The sequence below is a fragment of the Ailuropoda melanoleuca genome, chromosome 12 (genome assembly GCF_002007445.2).
Source record: "Ailuropoda melanoleuca isolate Jingjing chromosome 12, ASM200744v2, whole genome shotgun sequence".
NCBI lineage: Eukaryota > Metazoa > Chordata > Mammalia > Carnivora > Ursidae > Ailuropoda > Ailuropoda melanoleuca.
Genome location: NC_048229.1, coordinates 17,393,523 through 17,417,717, shown reverse-complemented (window position 1 = coordinate 17,417,717; position 24,195 = coordinate 17,393,523). Strand labels below are relative to the sequence as shown.

Genomic DNA, 24,195 nt, shown 5'->3' with positions numbered 1-24,195 from the left:
CGTACAGTTGACCCTTGAACAAAATGGGTTTGACCCATGTGGATCCCCTTATATGCAGATTTTTTTTATAGTACAGGACTGTAAATGTATTTTCCTTAGGATTTTCTTACAAATATTTTTTTCTCTAGCTTATTTCACTGTAAGAATACAGTATATACTATATAATATATAACATACGAAAATAGGTTAATCAACTGTTTACGTATCAGTAAGGCTCCCAGTCAAGGCTATTGGTGGTTAAGTTTTGGGAGAGTTAAAAGTTGTACGTGGATTTTTGACTGCACAGGAAATTGGCAGGGTCATGTTGTTCAAGGTCACCTGTATATATTTATTCTTGGCCACTCCCTGCCCCCATGGTAAGCCCCATGAGAACAAGGACTGCCCAGAACTAGCCCAGCACACAGTAGGGCCAACATACATTCTTGAATCAAGGGCATATCATACAGATGACCTTGAATATCTGTTCTGGCCATGACATGCTAGAGTTCTAACATAGTGCATTGAACAGAAAAATCCAGAAGGCCAATTCTACCCCCAAATCAGCGTCATGGGTGATACCATCAGAAATACATAGAGTTAAATTCCAGACTTACTTCTTTCAGATGTCTGTAGAGGAGATCATTGTTTTTTTCTAAGAATCCTGTAAAACATTGAAAAACGTTTGAATGATTGGCTTTGCCTAAAAATGCAATTCCATCCCAATTGACTGTAAAGGGAATTCCTGAAAATAATCTCCTAGGCTCAGATCAGAGTTTCTCAGCCTTGACACTACTGACATTTGGGGCTGGAGAATTCTTTATTGTGAGGACTGTCTTGCGAATTGTAAGAGACTTAACAGCATCCTTGACCTCTACCCACTCAATGTCAGTAGCACCTTCCCCAGTTGGGAAAACCAAATTTGTCTCTAGACATTGCCAGATGTTCCTGGAAGACTAATCCCATCCCTGGTTGAGAACAAGGTCCACAGTATTGAATTGATGGCACACACACACACTACGTTCTAACCTCTTACTAGCTATCACACAAATAGTCTTAATGCAAAGTATTGTACATGTGTCCTAGCCCAGTTGCAAAGAGCTACGCAAAAAAGGAATGACATCGAGGGGCGCCTGTGTCGCTCAGTCAGTTGAGCGTCCAACTCTTCCTTCTGGCTCACGACATGATCTCAGGGTCATGGGATCGAGACCCGTGTCAGGCTCTGCACTCAGCTCAGAGTCTGCTTGTCCCTCTCCCTCTGCTCCTCCCCCCACTTGCACACCCTCTCTAAAATAAGTGAATAAATAAAATCTAAAAAAAAAAATGACATCGAAACAATGGAGGGAGTATTGAATTTCAAGAGTGGGCAGGGGAAGCCAGGTGAGAAAATCATCCCCACCGAGGAAAGTGAAACTGGAGTGCCAGGACTAGAGGGACCCAACAGTATCTTCATACAAAGGAGGCTGTGCCATTTCCAATTTTAAAACTTGGTTTTTAAGTACTCACTTAAATCCTAGTCAGTCAATAATAATTAATAGTAACTAAATGACATTACAAAATCAGCACCAGGGGTGCCTGTGTGGCTCAGTCAGTTAAGCGTCCAACTCTTGATCTCAGCTCAGGTCTTGATCTCAGGGTCGTGAGTTCAAGCCCCACTTTGGGTTCCACGCTGGGCATGGAGTCTACTTAAAAAATTTTTAAAAATCAGAACCTGCTAAAAATGATATGTATCAAAAACATCTAAGATACAATCTTTTTAGAAGACTATTTGGAGCTATCAAAACTAACATTTTTATTGTGGTAAAAGATACATAACATAAAATTTATCATTTAGCTATTTTTAAGTGTTCGGTGGCATTAAGGACAGTCACACTGTTGTGCAACCATCACCACCACCTGTCTCTGGAACGCGTTTTCTCAAACTGAAATTCTGACCCCATTAAGTGCTAGTTCCCCATTCCCTCTCCCCCAGCCCCCGGTAACCACTATTCTACTTTCTGTCTCAATGCTTTTGACCACTCTAGGCACCTTGTCATCAGAATCATAGTTTTCATCCTTTCGTGACTGGCTGATTTCATTTAACATAGGTCTTCAAGGTTTCATCCGTGTGGTATGATATATCAGAACTTCTTTCCTTTCTAGGACCGAATAACATTCTGCTGTTTATATAGAGCACATAGTGCCGACCCACACAGCCATCGGTAGACACCCAATAACATTCTGCTGTTTATATAGAGCACATAGTGCCGACCCATACAGCCATCGATAGACACCCAATAACATTCTGCTGTTTATATAGAGCACATAGTGCCGACCCACACAGCCATCGATAGACACTTGGGTTGTTTTCACCTTTTGGCTACTGTGAATAATGCTGCTATGAATGTAGGTGTACAAATATCTGTTCAAGTCTCTGATTTCGATTCTTTCAGATGCACACCCAGAAGGGGTCCAAACTAACTTCTGCTGGAAGCTTTTTTAAAATTTTTATTTATTTATTTATTTATTTATTTATTTATTTATTTATTTGACAGGGAGAGAGAGAGAGAACACACAAGTAGGCAGAGAGGCAGGCAGAGGCAGAGGGAGAAGCAGGCTCTCCACTGAGCAGGGAGCCTGACGTGGGGCTCGATCCCAGGACCCCGGGATCATGACCTGAGCTGAAGGTAGATGCTTAATCGACGGAGCCACCCAGGCATCCCCTGATAGAACTTTTAAATGAGCAATGCCACTTCTGGTTCTGGGAATTTAGCCTGTGTATATAATGGGCACCCATATGAGCCAAGTGAAATATGCAAAAACATCAAACACAGCAGTGTTTACAAGAGACAAAGCTGGAAACAAGCAGTGTCCGTCAAATGGGTCAAAGGACACAGCCCTAGAGAAGTGCCTGTAGTCTCTCAAAAAGAAATGTGGTCAAATCCGTGAGTTGCTGTGGAGAATGGATGAGGAAAGAGGGTCTGGAGGCAAAAGGCGTGGGTCTGAACCCCAGGTCTGCCACTGACTAGCTGGGTGACCTTGGGCAAGTGACTGGACTTCTCTGAGCTCAGTTGCCTCATAGATTAAAAGGGGGATGATAGGGGCCCCTGGGTGGCTCAGTTGTTAAGCGTCTGCCTTTGGCTCAGGGCGTGATCCCAGAGTCCTGGGATCGAGCCCCACATCAGGCTCCTCCGCTGGGAGCCTGCTTCTTCCTCTCCCACTCCCCCTGCCTGTGTTCCCTCTCTCGCTGGCTGTCTCTCTCTGTCAAATAAATAAATAAAATCTTTAAAAAAATAAAATAAAAGGGGGATGATAATAATAAGACGAAGAACAAGAAAAGGGTTCTGTGAGGTTTAAAGCACTTAAGCACTGGGACAGTGCCTGGCAACGCCGTAAGTGCTCACTGAGTGTGAATTGGAATCCAAATGGTCTCTAATAGTCATTAAATGAAGAGATGCAAAAGAGAGACCACAAAATGACAGCATGTGTTATTTCAATGTGTGTGCGTATGCGTGTTATCTGGCATACAAATATGTGTGCCCCCACATATGTAAGTAGAAGATATTTCTGCTTTCCTGAAAAAGTACAAGAAACTGTTGGTTCCTGTGGTTACCTCAGGGAGAAGCTAGGAGTAAAGGTTTCCTTTTTGGACTTTTCTGTATGGACAGCAACTTCCAGCCTTACATGTATACTGTTCGTTAAACAAAAATCAGTTGATGATCTGCAGAGAGAGAGTCATCCTATTTTGAAATGTTTTCTGTTTTTATACCCCTGGGAATTTAAGGGGAAAAAATTATATTACTTTTTAAAGATTCTTAGAGAAATAAACTTATTTAGAAGTGAAAATAATTTAGGGGTGCCTGGCTGGCTGAGTCGGTAGAGCACGTGACTCTTGATTTCAGAGTCATGAGTTCAACCCCCACGTTGGGCATGGAACCTACTTTTAAAAAAAATGGAAAAAACATTTTTTTAAAAGAAAAAAAAAGAAGTGAAAATAATTTAGAACCTAAAGCAGAAGTGACCAACAAAAATATTTTGTAAACATTTTGAAAGAAAATGTTCATAGGAGCATAATTACTAATAGCTCAAAAGTGTGCACAAACCCAAATGCCTATCAGCGGATGAATGGATAAACAAAATGGGGTCTATCCATAAAATGGAATGTTACTTAGCAATAAAAATAACAACAAGGAAGAACCTCGAAAACGTGATGCTAAGTGAGAGAAGCCAGACACCAAAGACCACATATTGTGAGACTCCATCTATATGAAATACTCAGAATGGGCAGATCCGCAGAGACAGAAAATAGAGGAGGCCGTAGCCTAGGGCTGTGGGGTTGGGGGCTGGGGAAAAGGGAGTGGTGGTTAGTGCATGCGGGGTTTCTTTTTGGGGTGAAGTGTTCTAAAATGCACTGTGGTCATGGTTGCATAACTATAAAGTGAATACGGTAAAAACTACCAAATTGGACACTTTAAATGGGTGAAACGAAGTGGTTATACGTCAAAATCATGAATTAAAAAAAAAACTTCAAATGGCATGCCTGCAGGCAGAGTCAGTGAACATCTGGGCTGCACGCAAAACCATGTCCTCAATGGACACAGGGGCACCTGCATGGCCGTGACACTCGCCTTTCGTGCAGTACGTGACCTCCCCCGCATAGTGGCAGAGCCGGAACTCCATCCAGCCAATCCTCTTCCGGCCCTTTGGCCCCGCCAGCTTCCGGCTGCAGCAAGACAGAAATAGACCCGAACTGAACCTTTCTAGTTCGCGGCAACAAAATGTACCGATATAGGAAGCAAAGAGAAAAGAGACGCCTAGAGAAGTTGTTTAGGAACATGACAATGGACTGAAGGCCAGCCCTGGAAGCCAAACATGCATAGGTCTATATTAGGTCCCTCTCTGTGCAGAAAGGGGAATGCTCTTGCCCTGGTGGTGGGAATGCAGACTGGTGCAGGCACTCTGGAAAACAGTGCAGAGGTTCCCCAGAAAGTCAAAATAGAACTACGTTAGGATCCAGCAAATCGCGCCACTAATATTTACCCCAAGAATACAAAAATACTAATTCAAAAGGATACATGCACCCCGATGTTTATAGCAGCATTAGCTACAATAGCCAAATTATGGAAGCAGTCCAAGCGACCAGCGATGGATGGATGGATAAAGAAGATACAGTGTATAGAAATACAGTGGAATATTACTCAGCCATAAAAAAAGAATAAAATCTTGCCATTTGCAACAACATGGATGGAGCTAGAGAAAATAATGCTAAGTGAAGTCTGAGAAAGACATCATACGATTTCACTCATATGTAAAATTTAAGAAACAAATAAACAAAGGGGGGAAAACGGACGGAAAGACAAATCAAGAAACAGACTCTTAGTTATAGAGAACACACTGATGGTGACCAGAGGGGAGGCAGGTGGGGGTGGACGGGGGAATAGGTGATGGGGGTGAAGGAGGGCACTTGTGGTGATGAGCATGGGGCAATGTATGGAAATGACGAATCACTATACTGTACACAGGAAACTAATACTATACTGTATGTTAACTCGAAATAAAAACTTAAAATTAGGTCCCTCTTCTAAGAACTGAGGAATTAAAAAACATGTGAGCCACAGAGACACTTACTTATACAATGAAATAAATTTTATTTTTTTCCAGGTGATCACTAAGAAACAATCGCACTACCTTACGTTTTTATGATGTTGAGTGACTCTAATACTCATGAAACATTATTTTTCAGATTCTGGGGATTCCTAATTTTTATAACCATTTCTTGAAACGTATATCCATATACATAATGACAGTGCAGATATCCTAAGTGTAAGGTTCAGTGAGTTTTGGCACAATAAACACACCCATGTAACCAACACCCAGATCAAGAAACAGAACATTACCAGTCCCCTCAATTTTCTGGGATGCCATAAATGCTCTATGTCTTGATCTGGTCGTGGTGTTGTGGGGGTACACACAAATGTGAAGACTTTGTGGGGTTGTGTACTTCAGACCTACACGTATCACTATATGTATTTTATATTTTAAACCTAACTTTTTAAAAAGACCATTAAAAGAAAAGACTATTTCTTTTTTTTTTTAGATTTTATTTATTTATTCGACAGAGATAGAGACAGCCAGCAAGAGAGGGAACACAAGCAGGGGGAGTGGGAGAGGAAGAAGCAGGCTCATAGCAGAGGAGCCCAATGTGGGGCTCGATCCCATAACGCCAGGATCACGCCCTGAGCCGAAGGCAGGCGCTTAACCACTGTGCCACCCAGGCGCCTCAAAAGAAAAGACTATTTCATGCATGCAACCCTATCCAAAATGTAGCAATCATAAGAAAGATATAAAATCTTAGACCATTCTACCCGGGACTCATTTGAATTTGATTTCCACTAAGAAAAGGTATGCGTGTAAATGAGTTGGTGTATCATTGTGGTACCTCACATCTCAATGTATGAAGAAGTGGCTGTATTCTTGGGGTCCACTGCCCACATACCCAAGAAAGTGGATACACAATGACCTTCCCCATGCAACAGCTTGTCAAGTGAAATACATACGTTTGGAAGTGTGCATGCTTGCCTACTTTCTCTTCCAATTTCTCCAGGAAACTCAAGTCTGTAGCGGGACCAGGACGGATACATTCTTCATCCTTCCAGAGAAAAAGAGAAGCCTTGATCCATAGCGTCCATCACACGCCATCAATTCCAAGTTTAAATGCCTTCGCAGCTGAGGCAAAATGTCTCAGACTAAAATTCTGTCATCTAACCCAAGCGCAGGTGAGCATGGGGGGTGGGAGGGCAGCAATCTGTTACATGCGCTTAACGCCTCAGAGGGACTGGAAATTCTTTGAAAAGTCAACGCTCCCACCCATCGGACTTGCCATATATCCAGAGTCTTCCCAAGGACGCTCTACAGCCTCCATGACCAGCTTACGCAAACATACCACCTCATTTTCTCTTAACCAGTCATGCTGGCTAAGGACAAATCCCCTTTAACCAGGAGCAAAATCTCCACGGAAAGAAAGCCATAAAACCAGGTCCATCTAATTTTTCACATTTCTCCAACTGTGTCTATTTCCTATTTCGAGTCCTTAACATTGTTAACATTTAACTGACCATCTGAAAAAATGAACCAACCCTGGAGCTTTTATTGAAATAGCAAGAAAAAAAAAAAAACCGGGTTCAGGTTGGTGAGACAACTCTCTTGAAACAGCATCTCTATGCTTCCTGATTCCATCTATGGAAAACCACATAGGAACAAGTATTTATTCCTAAAATATTTACAAAATACTAGTCTAGCAATCCGTATGAGCATTGAGCGCACACAGAATAGCTTAGGTCAGTCTGCGCTTCCTGGAACGCGCTTCTCCAGATGGCCACATGGCCCTTCCCAGACCATCTTACCTAAGATTGAATCGTCCTCCCCACCATATCTAATCTTTTCTGCTTTTCTCTTCATTGTACAACCCGCTGATTTTGCCCTTTTTTAAAGATTTTATTTATTTATTCGACAGAGAGAGAGACAGCCAGCGAGAGGGGGAACACAGCAGGGGGAGTGGGAGAGGAAGAAGCAGGCTCAGAGCGGAGGAGCCTGATGTGGGGCTCGATCTCATAACGCCGGGATCACACCCTGAGCCAAAGGCAGACGCTTAACCGTTGTGCCACCCAGGCGCCCCTGATTTTGCCCATTAACCTGCTTCTTGTCAGTCTCTGTGCCGGAATTTAAAGCCTCGTGAGTGTAGCGGATTGGATCTGTTCTGTCCACTGCTGTGCCCCGAAGCACAAGGTACAATCATGCCACCAAGTAAGCGTTGACGAGTAGCTGTTGAGTGAATAGAGTCTGAGTGCTTACCCCACACCCGCATAATTCTAAGCCCTGGGCACATACAAGCTCAGCTCGTCCTTAGGACTCCTCTTAAGATAAGTGCTCGGTATCACTGCATCCACTTAAAGACAAGGAGATTGGAGCTCAGAGAGGTTAAAACACCCACCTAAGTTTACACAGCTAGTAAGCATGGGGAGGCGGCTGGGATCTGAATCCGGGCGGTGCCCATGTTCCTGGCAACTACAGTCACCAGCCATTAATGTCCCTGCTGGGCTTTACAATCTTGCTCACACAACAGTTAGATGGAGGAGGGGGCAGGAGGAGAAAAGAGACGCGTTATTTTCGTTAGAAGGGAGATGACTGCAAATGGAAAGGCAAAGAAATAGTTTCTCATTGGCCTTTAGATTTAAAAAGTGATGTCTACATTGGAACAACTGGATTGGCAGCCACGGATGTTCTCGGAAGGTGCAACCGTTCAAGGTGAAGTCACACGTGCATCCCGAAAAGCCCCAACTCAGGATCAACAGACGTTCTTCATAAAACCTGCCTTTACGTTTTCTGGGTTTCCATTCCTGCTGAGCAACCCTTTGAAGCCTGGGGGGGGGGGTGGAATTCTTCTGCGTGTTGGCAACACTGTACGAAGACGCTAAGCCAACATTAATTTTCTCACCAGAATGGAAATGATCCCTTTGTGTCTCTCTTCCACCAAATCACAGATGATCTTGTTGTTGAAATACTGAATTGGTTCCCACTAAAATGACAAAGAGAAAGCAATTCCCCAAGGAGGGTGTAGATGAACACATAATCTCTCTCTTTTCAAGTGATTTTCCAGTGTTATTTTTCCAAAATCTGATTTTTTTATCTCCACCATTAAAACAAACAAAAACAAAAACAAACGTTCTGAATGTCAAAGTAATTTCCCAGGAAATACTCAGAGAAAGCATGAAACATAATTCCGAGTATTAATGAGAATAAAATCTCCAACGAAATATTGCTCAAGTGAATCTCTTTCACTGGAGTAAGAAATCAAATGAGGAGAAAACATTAAAATGTTTTACCTCTATACCTTCCATTTCATATTCTGCCTGTTCCGCCTTCAGTGTTCTCTCAATTAACAGCTGCTGGAGTTTCTCGTTGCAATAATTGATGCAGAACTGTTCAAAACTAGAGATGCAAAAATGTATTTATTTATTTTAAAAGATTTTATTTATTTATTTGACAGAGAGAGAGACAAAGCAGAAGCAGGGGGAGCAGCAGGCAGAGGGAGGAGCAGCTCCCTGCAGGCAGCCCGAAGCGGGGCAGGATCCCAGGACCCTGGGATCATGACCTGAGTCAAAGGCAGACGCTTAGACTGAGCCACCCAGGTGCCTCCAGATGCAAACATTTAAAAAGTAAAGCTGCACACGTAGACCAATTAAAAAGTGTATTTACTTATTTCTAAAGATGTTTTTTTAACAGAGAAAGCGAAGTCCTTATTAATCACATCACTTACTAACTGGATCAGAAGAGTCATGGTAAGAGATGTTTGCATTTTTTTATGGTTATTCCAATTTTGGAACACTCTATGAATTAGCGGCTATGGAAATCCAGGGAATTTCTGAGGACGGGAAAACCAATTCCAGTAACACTAGAGAAGCCTTAAACCAGTCTCAGACCCTAAAGAAGAAGAGAAGACCGGTAAGTGATGACAAACTCACCCATTCTTGTCGAAGACCTCGAACCCATAGATATCCAGCAAGCCGATCACAGTTTTCTTGGTGAAATCCTAGTCGAAGTAACACACATTGCTTGTTCTTAGGTCTTTCACTTAGTGACTCTTAAAACCCAGTAGCTGTCTCCAAAGCTGGGACTTGGTTATACAGCTCACACCTTCTCTCTTTCCAGCGTTGGCTCACAGAGGACTTGTAGGATGGAAATGAATTTCCCAGCCCACCCCTCTGGCCTGACGCCTGCCAGGATCCCACTGCAGCTGCCGTGTCTACCAGGGAGAAGTGAGACCTCCCCCTTCTGATTCACTCCCTTGCTTCAGCCCTTCTCAGTCTCCTGAGTCCACATCAACCTCAAAGAAAGAGAGAGACCTCTACAGACAGCAGCAAAGGGGCGGTTTGTCTAGGAGAGAAGGCAGATGGTTTGAATACCATTTTAAACAGAGGACCAAGTGCTGTCAGACAGGCTGGATATTTAAAGAGAACATGACTGTTTTTTCGAATGGGCCACAATTTAACATCCTGTATGGTGTACTGAGCCGATGCCTCCAAATTTGTCTTTTACATAATACTTCCTTAAGTTTCACATCTCTGTCTGTGCCCCAGTATCCTTTCCTTAATTTCTAGCTTTGAATAAACTCCCCCTTATTCCTTAAACAATTCCACTTAGGGTAAATTTGAAGGACTTGTATTTTTTTCTTATACACGTTAAAACATACTACTGTTAATGTCCAAAATGTCTGTTACACTAAAATCCGTCTGGCGTGCTGCAAACACTGTGCACCCCACTCTTTGGGACACAATCATTCAGTGGGCATTTCTGTGAGCCTACTGTGTGCTGGAAACGTAGACACTGAAGGACACCCTCCCTGCTCATCGGGAGCCAACAGGCGATGCTCGTAAATCCTTTAGAGTGATGACGTCGGTTATAAAACATTACCACGTTACTGAGAGCGAGTCAACGAAAAATGTGTGGACTAACCTTGTTCACTAAGGAGGAATTGATTTTGTTGACCAGCCAAGTAAACGTCCGTCCATAAACGGCCTTGGCCATTGCATCTCTAGCGTAGACAGAGAGCTCTAGTGTCAATGGGCATATTACCTGAGAATAACAACAGGTGCATCATTACAGAGGTTAAAAAAAAAATTCCACCCCCTCCTGAGTTTTCAAATTAGCCTTTAATGATGGCCAGTGAAGGATATGTGCTGGGGGAAGACGCCACCCCCCCTGCAAGCGTTCAGACTGTAGCTATTTCTTGAGTGCCCACTATGTGCCAGGCATGGAGCTGCTGAGATACAGCCATGACCAAGACAAATAGTTCCAGCCTCTGTGGGCTCACAGTTGGGGGATGGTATGTTTGTGCATCACGCACAGTCATGTTGCAAGCTGAGAGCAATGTGAGGAGATACCTATGGTGTTTTAGGATAGGGGTGGGGTGATAAGGAAGGCTCTTTGAGAATGTGATCCCAGGAACTGAAGGATGAGAAGGTGTTAGAGAAGCACAGGGAACAGTATTCCAACAGTGGGAACAGCATGTGCAAACACCTCATGGAGGAAAGGCATGGTGAAAGGGAGGCATGGAGAGCTTGTGTAATGGCTGGGGTTGGGGGGGGGCTGTGGCAGGAGACCCCTGCAGGAGCTGGAGGGCTGGGGTCCGGCCCCCTCTAGGACCACCATCCTGCTCTTATATGAGGCAGGCAGCAGCCATAGCAGGAAGGCAGGAACATTTCCACCTAGAGCATTTGCCTCCTCAGTTTTCGCTTCGATCTTTCTGTGGGTGAGAGCTTCCAGAAGGATGGATGGGTGGACCCCCAGGAGCTGAAAAAATGGAAACCAAAATGCCATTCGGTGACTGGATTTGATTTTTGGCCAACCTATAAAGAATTGGTGCAATTTCCAGGCCCGGGATTATATGCCCTGACTGATAATCTTGATTAAATGTGAAATAGATCACATTCGATCTTTTGACCAGCCGGCTTTTACCCACTTCCTCACCTGCCCCCACGCTCTTTAATTCTCCTAGGCAGTATCAGCCAGATGGACATGGTATTAGCCACTTGGGACCTGGGCATCCAGCTGCCTCGAGCTCCCCTCCCCTGCCCTTCCCTGTGCTCTTCATGGATCGCCCTCGCTCACCTTGGAGATCCATTTGATCTCGTGGGTGTCTGGTACGGTGGCACAGCCTTGGTGGTTTTCTTCGAAACAGATGTTCCCCAGGTGTAGGACGCTGGCAATAATTCCAAAGAGATTCTAGGAACATGGGGGAAAAGGCGAGGAGAACAGGGAGAGAAGGGCAGCCACCTAACTGACAAATGTCATCGCAGGAGATGTCATCACCAGGAAAACCACCCCCTTCCCAATTCCAGTCCTGAGCTTGCAGAACCAAGCTGATTTCCTCCTTCCCCAGAAATCAGCCTCTTGCTCACCTCAGATGTTAAGGGAAGAGGAATAAACAGCTTCAGCACAGGGTGGGGAGGATGCCTCCCTCCATCTCCAGCAAAGGCCACTTCTATTTTTATATCTTCCCCACCCCCTTTCCACCAATAAACCATTTTATATGCAAATGCCATGACCCCAGATACATACATACATATATACATAAATATACATATATACACATAATATATATAAACATAAATATATATACATAAATACATATATATGTATTTACATAAATATATAGTATTTTAAATTATAATTCTGGTAGTTGAAAGAAAAATAGTTTTAACCATCCAAAAAAAAAAAAAGATATAAAAACACAATGTTTATAAATCCTACAATTTGCTCCAGTTTGTTTAAAAATAGAAGTGTAAATAAATGGTAATCCTGTAGTTCTAGGACATCTAAATATTTGAGATTGGATTTGAGAGAAGGACAAAACATGACCGCCTCCTCGCATACAGCACTGGGAAATCTGACGTCTGCAGGATGAAATGCAGATCGCAGAGTTAACATTTGAATTTTAGGTAAGCAATGACTAATTTTGGTCCCAAATGGTGTCACGAAATAATGGTGCCCCTTAAAAGTAGCTAGGCATGCTATATTTTTATTGGCTGAATCTGGCAACCCTACTAGGGGGTCACCAAGAACCCAGGACTGTTTTGTCAATCCCAGACCCCACTGATCAGCAGTTCCGCCCTTGGGGCTCATACCTCGAGGTCGTCTTCAGTAAAATCGATGACAGAAAAGGCACTGGAAACAGTTTTCCAGTCGTTCTTGTCGTTAATAGACGACTCTTTGGCACAGTGACCCTGTTGACACAGAATTGGTTTGCTTAACGTCATTTTTATAAGGGCAGTGAGGCATGCCCACACCTAGTCTTGAATCGAAATGTTTTTCTCTGTAAGCACGCAAGAGCTAGTTCTATAATGTTCTGAATTGTAAAAAGGTAGGTTTAACTAGTCGTCTGGCATATGGTGACTTGCCAACTGCTGCTTTTTTCAAATTTTAGAATTTTATCTCTATTCTGGGAAAACTTTCAAAGGTACACATTAGTGGTATATCTCTTTGAATGTGTTTAATTTTTTTATTATTATTTTTTAGATTTTTATCTATTTATTTGAGGGGGGAGGGAGAGAGAAAGGGAGAGAGAGTGTACAAGCTGAGGGAGGGGCAGAAGAAGAGGGAGAAGCAGGCTCCCCATGAGCAGGGCGCCCCATGTGGGACTCGATCCCAGGACCCTGGGATCATGCCCCGAGCTGAAGGCAGACGCTCAACTGACTGAGCCACCCAGGCGCCCCTGAATGTGGAATGTTTTTTTAAAAATAGTTTTCCTTGTCGGGGCGCCTGAGTGGCGTAGTCGTTAAGCGTCTGCCTTCTGCTCAGGGCGTGATCCCGGCGTTCTGGGATCAAGCCCCACATCAGGCTCCTCCGCTATGAGCCTGCTTCTTCCTCTCCCACTCCCCCTGCTTGTGTTCCCTCTCTCGCTGGCTGTCTCTATCTCTGTCGAATAAATAAATAAAATCTTTAAAAAAAATAGTTTTCCTTGTCATATTTGCCAAATAAGCTGAAGATGTTTGTCTCAATAAACATGTGCTAAAATATGCAGGGAGAGGACAGCACTGAAATTTGGAAAGGATCTTGATGCATTTACAACCTCTAGTGGGAACTGCAGTGTGGGACCAGGTGAAAAGAGACTCTCACTCGAGAAAATAAAAGTTTGGCATTTAGAGAAAGGCAGGTTATATGGAGACAATCAACAGCAGAAATGTAATGAGACTTCCCACTACTTTAGAAGTTGTCTTCTAGATAAGACACACACACCACCAAATGTCACAATTTAAAGGGAAGATGTTCTAGATGAGGGGTTTTTGGGGTTGTTTTTTTTTTATTGTTTTGCTTTTGTAGTACAGGGTGTTTCCTGGATTCCTATCTGAAGATTTGTCACCTTCAAAGATTTTCTTGTTGCACAGGGAAACCAGAGGTGCCACTGTAGCATGAAAACATTCACCAGTGATCTGGCCGATGTTCAATCTGCAACTTCCCAAATATCCCTCCCGGGGCCAACCAGCAGGATCTGCTCCCGCCCCCTAAGGGTGGGGCCAACTTAGGTCCCCTCCCTAAGGGTGGGACCAGTCCTTGGAGGACACCTAGCGGTTTAGAAGCAGTGTGGCTGCCTCCCAAGTAAAGCCACAAAGTTTGCCAAAGTTACGGGAGAACACAAAATTGAACAAAATAATACGGGCGAATCGTTTGAACCATTTCCAAAGCCACTGTGGCATAAAGATCTGGCCAAATTAAACAGACTAGCAAAAAAAATCTGCAAGGGTAAAGACAAGATACATTCCAAAAGGGAATAATTTGAATATCAAAGGGCTAGGAGAAGCCCTTGGGAAGAAGAATGAAGCCCACAAGTACTTGTTATAAATTGACCCTCTCTGACCATGTTATAAAAAATCCAATGTGATGCTGCCATACAGCTTTGTTAGAAAAACTAGGTCCTCAAGGGAAAAAAATCAAATTTGAATTACTCTTCATTCTAACAATCAGTACAAAGTTTGTAAAAGGAGATTACGGGATTCTTTTATCTTCATTATATAGCTTCATTTTTGAAGATAAATTTCAGTCACATCTACTCTTCCTCCAAGACTCACTAGGAAATGTTGGTCCTTCTTTTACAAGATTCACTTCATAAGACCTCGTTCTCTTTCTCAAATGATGTCCCCACTTGCACTCTGCCAAGCGACCCCCATTCGAAGCCAGGCCCAGTAAAGAAGAGAAAAATCCAAAAATCTTGGGGCAAAAAGGTACTAGTGACATCAAAGATTGGTGGGTGCTCGACACCCTGGACCTTCTAGAGCCTTAGTGCTGGCTGCAGAAAGAGTAATGGGGGGGGTTACATTCTGAAAGTCCACATCACAGCACCAGCCCCCAGGACTGCTTATGGGAATGGCCCGGACTCCTTCTATAAGGAGGCGTGTTCCTTTTGCAGCCAACAATTCTCAGAATGGGAGGCAAGGAGGTGGAGAATCTTTTCCTAACTAGTTTTGAAAGCACAAGGACGCAGCACAGGTTGCGGACATGGAGGGACAGCAAGTTACTCTCACACCTAGACCAGCAGTTCTCACTTCCGCTGGTCATTAGAATCACCAGGGATTCATTTAATTCCAGGGGAGTGCTTAACACAACCCTGATGTCCAGGTCCCACCCCAGACCAATTAGATCTGTGTCTCTGGAAGGGAGGGCTCAGGGGTGTGTGTGTTGAAAAAACCTCCTTGGGTGATTCTAAGTCCAGCCAGTGCTGAGAGCCACTCACCTAGAGATCAGTTACTTTACCAAGATGGTCTACCATCTACCTGCCAGGCATAAACAGAGGGGTTATGATAAGTGTCAACAAAACAGTCCATAGATACCTCCAGAATGGTGAGGAGAAACTTCTGGACCAACCCATAGAAGCCCCCACTACCACCCTTGATCCCTGCCTCCAAGGGACCACCCAAGCCAGGTGCTGGTCCTTCCAACCTGTGAGAGGTATTTGTACAGCTGGGGGTCCCGCTCAAGTCCCAGGGAAGCAAGGAGCTCCTCTTCGCCACCCTCCAGCAGCTGGTAGAAGATGTGGAAATTCCTCTCGCCCTGGTTTTGATAGACGACGCGAGACTTTTCTATCAGGTAACTGATGATATGCCCACCTACGGGAACGCCCTTCAGAACAAAACATGCACAATGACAATGGTAACTAAGCCGTTCTCTTGCTGGTGTCTTCCGAGCGACAGAAATTCTGAATTCGAATGATGATTCTTCTAAGCCTAAGTGTTTTCTGGGCTCTTTTTAAAAATATTTTTGCCTACCCTGAGGTCATGAGAGATATTTTCTATACTTCTGTCTAGAAGTATGATTATTTTACCATTCACATTTAGGACTGTGATTGAAATTTTGTGTATGGAGTGAGGCAGAGGGTCAAAGGTCTTCTTATCCACATGGATTTCCAACTGATAGCACCGTTTATTGGAAAGGCAATTGTATCCCTATTTAATCACAGTGGTGCCTTTGTCATAAGCCAGGTGACCATATCATACGCGGAAACCTTTGTAGACTCCATTCTGGCCCACTGGCCTGTTTATATATCCTTGTGCCAATAGCACACTTCTATTTTTTTAAAAAGATTTTATTTGAGAGAGAGAGCACGAGTGGGGGGAGGAGGCAGAGGGAGAGGGAGAAGCAGGCTCCCTGCTGAGTAGGGTGCCCCATGTTGGGCTCCATCCCAGGACCCTGGAATCGTGACCTGGGCTGAAGGCAGCCACTTAACCGACTGAGCCACCCAGGTGCCCCCACACTGTTTTAAGAATATTCCAGTAAAGCATTTGTATTCCAGAGCATATATAGAAGTCCCGCAAATCAATATGAGAAAAACAACGTAATCAAAAGTGGGCAAAAGGCTTTAACCTGAAATTTTTAATTGGCCAGTTATCAGGACTTCATTTATAATCAGGGAAATACGAACGTAAATCACAGCAGGAAAGCACTGAATGTTTCAAACCAAGAGCACCGGCAATACCACATGTTAACAAGGGTGTAGAGAACCTGCTGGCAATGGGAACGGTCATTAATTGTCATAACATTGCTGGTAAGAAGCCAGCAACGCCACTTCTGGGCATGCGCCCAACATAAGTAAGCACTACTCTCTACTCAAAGACACACGCAGGGATGCTCGGAGCACGGTTTGCAACAGCCCCAAATCGGAAAAGCCAAATGTTTATCAACAGGAGAGCAAATAGTGAAGAGGTCACCCAAGCCAAAAATGACCAACTGCTACACGAATGAATCTGATTGAGAGAATGATAGCATGTTGATTGAAAGGAGCCGGACACAAAATAGAAGCTACTGTATAATTCCGTTTCCCTGAGGCTCAAGGACCAGCAAAACTAATCTGATTATAAGAGGTTGGAACAGTTGGTAACCTTTGGGAAGGCAGGTACTTTCAGAGAAGGGTAGGAGATTCTCCTAGGCACTAGAAATTTTTATATATTCTTTTATGTATTCTTTTTAAAAGATTTTATTTATTTATTTGTCAGAGAGAGAGGGCGCGCACAAGCAGGGGGAGTGGCAGGCAGAGGGAGAGGGAGAAGGCAGACGCTTCACCGACTGAGCCACCCAGGCATCCCTAGAAATTTTTCTGTCTTGATCTGTGTGCCAGTTATCGCAATCAGATACACTCATATAAAACTTCTCAAGCTGTACTTATGACTCATACTCTTAATATGTGTGTTGAATTTCAATAAGTTTTAAAACAGACATAACTGTCCAATTTTTTCCAAAGTCTAGGCACACTTGCCAGAAGTCCATGTACCAGCCTCTGGAAAGCCCCGAGCCAGTCTGTCTTCACTATACTCAACACTCGGCCAGTGACTGTTCCCCTGTCCAAGTGACGCGCTTTGTTACCTGGAATTCTATGTCCTTGAGAACTCTGTCGACCCTCCCCCACCTGCATCAGCCCCGTTTAAATTCAGTGCAACGTACAACCATACCCTCTCATTATGTATGGTCTCTGGGTGCTTCCATGCCGCGACAGCAGAGCCGAGTGGTTGTGACCAAAACGACATGGTCCGCAAAGTCTAAAATATCGACTACCTGGCCCTATCTGAAAACGTTTGCCAACCTATGCCATGTGACTATGTATGCCTAAACAACGCATTGTTTACATGGGATTGCTCTCTGGCTTTTAAGAAACGGCATCACCCCGACACATGGGACAATCCTAAGACTTGACGGTGGTATATGTCACTCTCAGCATTCATTCGCTCTCGCTGCTATGTGACGCTTCACTGGATGGACATCCCGCCATTTAGCCATTGTGTCGATGACACTCAGTCCTCTAGATGTGTTGGCTGTTCCCAGTCCTTTTACCATCGTGAACAGTGCCCTTGTGCCCAAGCTTGCAAATCTATGGGAGTATCTCCAGGAGTGGAATGGCTCTATCTTAGATTACGTGGATTTCAACCTCCCCGAGGTAACATTCTGTTTCCCAAATGGGTCGCACCCATGTACACCCCACCGGCAATGTGTTAGAGCTCTTAATTATCCCCACCCCCATCAGTAGCTGGTATCACTAGACTTCTTAAGTTTTACCCCCTCTAGAAAGTATGAAATGATATCTCATTGTGGTCTTTATTTGCATTTCCCAAAATAGCACTAACCCTGGATTTTTCAATTATTTGAGTCAATAAAGCCGTTCCTCCCTTAAGGTACCTTGGGTTGGGTTGCTGTCAATGGCCAGTTAAGGGGTCCCCGTGAACCAGTAATAGGAACTTCAGTGTACCTTAGAGTCAAACTGTATGTCCATGTATTTTCCAAATCTGCTGGAGTTGTCATTCCGGAGTGTTTTGGCATTTCCAAAAGCCTTGGAATACAAAGTGAGGGAGACAGGGACAGACTGAACCAAACTGTGATGACTGGTCATTTAAGCTCACTGTGCTCGTCAACTTCCTAACCCCAAATGCCATGATTACGAAAACGGAGGAGAGAAGGGGAACCAGGTATGAAAGCCATACTTTATCTTCTAAGAAGGAACCACTAAGTAAAGAGGATTTGATGACAAATACCGGATGGGGCTGGAGAGGAGGAAGAGACATCTTCTCTCTGGCATCCAATCTAGGAATGACTATGAAGACAGAGAGAGAGAGAGGAACCTACGGCCTTGTTTCCTGGAAGATACAGTACCAGACCCCTTTTTATATCAAAGAGGTAAACTGTTCAGACCATAGGTCTATTGGGAAAATTCCTTCGACCACAAATGTCTTTAACATGAAAGGCAACAAAAACACAGAATAACTTGTTCAAAATCATCCAGCAAGTCAGTCAATTGCAATGGCAGAATAATCAAGACAATTTCAATTAAATAAGAATATTAATGACTTTAGTGCCTACTAATTCTGCCAGGTGCTTTTTATGCAACCATCTTGTTTTAGCCTTGAAATCTCCGACGAGGTAGAAACTATGAATATACCCATTCCACAGTAAGGCTAACAGGATCTGGGAGTGGTTTGTCGAAGCTTGCTGGCTCGTGGCTGCCCTGGGGTTAGCATCCATGCCTGCTGGACTTCAAAGCTATACCCTTAACCGTCATGCTGCCCTTGAGGCCCTCTGCTTAACTCCCAGAGGGTGACCTGCCCATTTTGACTAACCTGCCCAGGCAGAGGACTCTTCCTACTTAATGACCTTCCTAGAACTCCCCTCCACAGGTCCTCAAAGGTCACTTACCTCCAACACTGGATTGGAGAGCAGCAGTCTGTCACGGGCTATTTGTAGCGACTTGGTCATTGGGCAGGTCACAGCAAAATACTGGAGAATCTTCTTGGAGGCCTCTGTTTTCCCTGCCCCGCTCTCTCCAGAAATGAGGATGAAGTGGTTATTTAGCTCAGAGCACATCATGCGGTAAGCGTTGTCAGCTATGGCGTAGCTGGAGAAGGAGTGGGGCAGAAACGGAAGGAGTGGGAAGCGGCCATAACGGTACTTCCCTCAGCGGTGACATCATCAGAGCTCCCTGCCTCCAGGAAACCACATCCAGACAAAGTTGTACAAGACACTGAGCTCAGCTATCTAACTCTCACCACGACCCATTAACTGATCACGTGCATAAAGTGTTCCAGAAACCAATACTCAAACAGTTGAGTTAAAATGGAGAATTCGAACAATAATGGGATGAACTGATTTTGAAAAATCCAACATTTCTTATAAGAATAAGCCAGATGCTAAAGGATATCCCCAGGAGACGTTCTATTAACTGTAGGTGGAAATAACATCTCGTGTAAATATTTTAAACACTCAGTAGATATACTAAGATCATGTTTCCTCTTTCCCTCAAAACCTTCTGAAGTAAGAGAACAGAGACAGGAAACTGAAAATATCTTTTTTTTTTTAAAGATTTTATTTTTTATTTATTTGACAGAGATAGAGACAGCCAGCGAGAGAGGGAACACAAGCAGGGGGAGTGGGAGAGGAAGAAGCAGGCTCATAGCGCAGGAGCCTGAGGTGGGGCTCGATCCCATAACGCCGGGATCACGCCCTGAGCCGAAGGCCGACGCTTAACCGCTGTGCCACCCAGGCGCCCCCAGGAAACTGAAAATATCTTAAAAGCTCTGTGATATCTATAGGACAAGAGGTACCACTGTTATAAGGGCTTTATCTTCAAGATCAGAAACCAAAGCATGAAAATCTTCCAAGACACTAACCTTCCCATGTGGCTGAGTTTGAAAGCTGGCTCTTTCAGAAATTGGTGGTGGTAGTGATGCAGGAAGGTTTATAAAAGCCTTAGGAGGTGAACAGATGAGTCACCAAGAAAAATGGAGGGAGCGCTTAAATATTATTCCAGAAGCCAACCAGGGAGAACTGAGAAATTGAGCCAAGCCTGAGTCACATGTAGATCAGATAGGAAATTGCTTGTCCTATGGATCTGAAGTCCGGCTACCCACGGGGATGCTCCTTAGCTGCCATGATACCCAGACACCGGTAGATGGCACTATAGCAAATCTCTTCACAGAAAAGACACCTCTCTAGCCACACTCTCGGATCTCTCAGCAGTTAACAAAAGATTCCACCTCTCTTGATATTTAAGCGGAGACTCCAACACGATCTTATGTTTTCTGTTGCACTGAAGAAGGCGGCAGTCTAAGTGAGGTACGGAACTTAAGTCAGAATCCAATGAGCGTGCATCAAGGATTTGAATGGATGACGAGTGGGTAGGAAGGAGGGAGAGAAAAAAGAGAAAGAGGAAGGAAAGAGAGAGAAAAATACTATTGATGACCCTCATACGTGTTACTTACATATGTGGTGGCAGTTCAAAGAAATTGACCCCTTGATAAAGTTCCATCTGGCTCACAGTGTAGATTCCAAGCTCCTGGTACGGGTTCACAGACACAAGGAGCGTCCCAATATAGGTCTAGAGGAACAGACCAAGGCACTGGTGAGGAATTCTGGGGTGCAAACTGCTAAAGCAAAAGACCATCACATGTGACGATCCCCGTGCGTTCATTCCAGGCTGGGGTACAAAACGATAAATCAGACAGGTGCCGTCTCTGCTGCCATGAACTTCCATGTGTGTGCACGGTTGCAGGGGAGGGGGACCAGACAACCGACCAAGGGATCAAGACTGTTGCAATTCGAATGGTAAGAAAGGTGTACGTAGGGTCATGAGAACGCCATCTGAGCTCCTGGGCTTAGGGAAGTCGTCTTCAAGGAGGAGACTCTGAACTGGGACTTAAAGGATGAGAAGCCAGTTATGAAAAAAGGAAGCAGGAAAGAAAGGGCGGGTCAGGCTGAGGGGACAAAGGTGGCAGGCTGACTGTCCTGGAGGCCAGTGGGGAAGGGGAGAATGGAAATTGTAAGGCATGACATCCGAGAGGGAGCAAGTTCAGAGCGCACAGGGCAGGAAGAATTGGGGGTTTGTTCCAACTGCAGCGCCTTAAACCGTTAGGTCAAGTGGATAGCTTTAAGACGGGAGCACCACGATCTGATTTGTGTTTGTGTGTCACAGAGGTCTCGCTGGCCGCTAGGTGAAAGCAGGGTGGGTGTGTATCCCAGCCGACTCCCAGCTGGGCAGACACTCTTGCTGCTGGCATCCTTTTCCCTGGATTTGGATGTGGGATTCTATTATGAGTCAAGTTTTTCAAGTACTTCTATTTGGAATAGAACCACTAACATAAAAGCTTCTTGGCATACAGTTATGAATAAACAAAGCTCTAAGCTCTGAAAGGGGGGGGGAATAAACATTTGGGCTCCTTTGAAAAACGCACCCAGAGTTTGCCGATTCTGTTTGTTGTGGGTTTTCATTCCAGAGTCTCAATGTTGGAGGTTCCCAAGGTTATGCTAAATTACACCGGAAATCTTTCTCATGAATGTTTCTACTCTAGAGGACAAAGTCACACAGAGAACTAGAACAGATAAGAATACTGTATTTCGGCTAAAATTCTGCGTTGCTTCCATCACTAGAAATCTTCCAGGGTAGAATATAGTTTCTGAAGTCTATCTGTTCAACCTGGAAATGATTTGTTCATGATGACCCTATCATCCCACGTATACTTCTCCAAACCACGCTCTTTTTCCTTTGCTTATGCATAAAATCTATTTCCACAATTAAAAGTATATACTGTGAGAAGCCCTCTGATTATTTCTTCTCGTAACCTTGGTTCCAACATGCAGACTAAGTCACAGCCACCATTGAAAACAAAATAGCTGTGAGACAAATATTTTTAGATTGCTTTTGATTGTCTGTTTTACCCTTAGCAAAAGCTAGTAAGATCTCCATAAAGTTAATTACGTTTAATAACACCCCACCACACACACAGACACACTATGGAGTTTACCTTAAAGGAATTTACCTGAAAACTGAACAATCAAATCAAGGTGGTGTGATAAATGGGAAAGTTAAAAACTGACCATCACTAGAACCAACTAGACCAAGCCAAAAAGAGTCCGGTAAAATGTTTCCGCCTTGACTCTTGAAGATTCGTGGGAGGCAGTGGTCATCCTTATGTTTACCTGTCCGGTATCTAGATGCCCTTCTTCCAGCAGATTCCTTTGAGGAACCTTCTCCAGTCCACATCCTACAGTAAGGTGCACACTGGCCTCGCCCATCCCCTCCAGGGCTGGGAATAGGTAAATAGCCTGGCCAATCAGAATAGTCCTCATCCTAGCTACGGGGATTGGTTCAGCGGTAGGCACATGACCCAAGATGGGCCAATCAGAGCCAACCAATGTCTGTGTCTCCAGGAGGACTTGCTATCGTCTCAGTACCAACATAGCCTGGTCCTGCTGGCAGCCACCGTGCCACCTTGCAGAGTCGGCCCCAGAAAGAGAGCATTGCAAAACCGAGGAGAGAGATGGGAAGTAGTCCTCCAGATGGAGAAAGAGCTCTCAAGGCTCTTCGAGACTCATCACCCTAGACCCTAGATCTATTTCTGGTCCCTAAAGTGCCATAGATCGATAGATTCCATCTTGGGGGTTAGGCCTGTTTAAACTGGGTCTCTGTCACTGGCGGCCCTAAAGGCCTAACACGAAGGATCAGCCTGCATCTGGCAGTGGTCCCTTCACCTGTCCCTTTAAAGGCTGTTGTTGGCTATCATCAAGGCCATGAAGACAGGCGGGGGTGGAGTGGGGTGGGGGAACGTCCAGTCTAGGAAAACAGCAAGAAACGGGTTACGTTACATAGATGAGGTTCTCGCTGAAACGCTTGCGAAGATTGTCCAGAAAAGCGGATTCGCTGGTGTAGGCGTCCAACAGCACAAAATCCTGCACCCCGACCTTGTCTCTGGCGGTGAGCGCGCCTTCCATGTGCAGTCGAATGTGTCTCCTCCTCACTTCTTCTTTCTGCAGCAAACAGAACATTCTCAGCAGCTCACTTATTCTGTAGTTCCTGTTGCTCATGTAATATGGACATACCAAGATACCCACCCCTGGGGACAGTAGAGCACGGAGATCAGATTATGCTCTCCGGTAAGAGTTGACCACCTGGTTAGGGATGCAAGGGGATGGTAATAAAAGCACGAACAGTAACAGCAGCAGCGGACGGGAGCTGAGCAGGTACCGTGTTAGGTACCACGCTAAATACTTGACCTGTATTGTCTCCTTTAACCCTCGTTATGACCCTGTGAAGCAAGCGCTATTACCATGCCCATTTAACAGATGCAGCAACAGAGGACAGAGACATTACAAAACATGTATTCGTCCTGCCAAAACGCAGAGCCAGGACACGAAACTAGACGGTCTGGCCCCAGAGCACGCTTTCCTCACCATCACTTACTCAATTGGATTAGTTGCCCAAATTGGCTGTGTCTTTTTTTTTTTTTTTTTAAGATTTTATTTATTTGACAGAGAGAGAGGCAGCGAGAGAGGAGAGAGGGAACACAAGCAGTGGGAGAGGGAGAGGGAGAAGCAGGCTTCCCGCTGAGTGGGGAGCGCAATGTAGGGCTCGATCCCAGAACACTGGGATCATGACCTGAGCCGAAGGCAGATGCTTAACAACTGAGCCCCCCAGATGCCCGTGGCTATGTAATTCTGACATGAGTGATGAGGAGTTTGGTTGGAATGGGAATTTCTTGTTATAGGGGAGTGAGTTCTTAAGGAAGGACAAACGTGGAGGGTCCTCTCCCCAAGGATGGGCTTCAGAGCTCCCTGGAAAAGGAGTGATTGCAGGCCCACTGGATGGTGGAGAATCTCACTGCATTACTAGGGGGCAGAGCTTGTCCATGGTCACCAGGCAGCAGAATGACCCTCCTG

General features: G+C 44.6%; 1 protein-coding gene across 1 annotated transcript in view; it reads right to left on the bottom strand.

Annotated features, from left to right (window-relative positions):
- MYO1H (myosin IH) overlaps positions 1 to 23,256 on the bottom strand; it is a 43,260-nt gene extending 20,004 nt beyond the window's left edge. The window contains exons 1-15 of the mRNA XM_019801809.2: positions 23,125 to 23,256; positions 20,745 to 20,860; positions 19,183 to 19,381; positions 18,242 to 18,322; positions 15,448 to 15,627; positions 12,639 to 12,737; positions 11,623 to 11,736; positions 11,233 to 11,304; positions 10,468 to 10,587; positions 9,477 to 9,544; positions 8,838 to 8,943; positions 8,450 to 8,530; positions 6,513 to 6,604; positions 4,584 to 4,678; positions 594 to 640 (exon numbers count right to left, since the gene is read on the bottom strand). Of these exons, the coding sequence (XP_019657368.1) occupies positions 594 to 640; positions 4,584 to 4,678; positions 6,513 to 6,604; positions 8,450 to 8,530; positions 8,838 to 8,943; positions 9,477 to 9,544; positions 10,468 to 10,587; positions 11,233 to 11,304; positions 11,623 to 11,736; positions 12,639 to 12,737; positions 15,448 to 15,627; positions 18,242 to 18,322; positions 19,183 to 19,381; positions 20,745 to 20,860; positions 23,125 to 23,250 (1,596 nt within the window). The 5' untranslated portion in view covers positions 23,251 to 23,256. The remainder of the gene's footprint in view (positions 1 to 593; positions 641 to 4,583; positions 4,679 to 6,512; positions 6,605 to 8,449; positions 8,531 to 8,837; positions 8,944 to 9,476; positions 9,545 to 10,467; positions 10,588 to 11,232; positions 11,305 to 11,622; positions 11,737 to 12,638; positions 12,738 to 15,447; positions 15,628 to 18,241; positions 18,323 to 19,182; positions 19,382 to 20,744; positions 20,861 to 23,124) is intronic.
- Between the last annotated feature and the right edge of the window lie 939 nt (positions 23,257 to 24,195).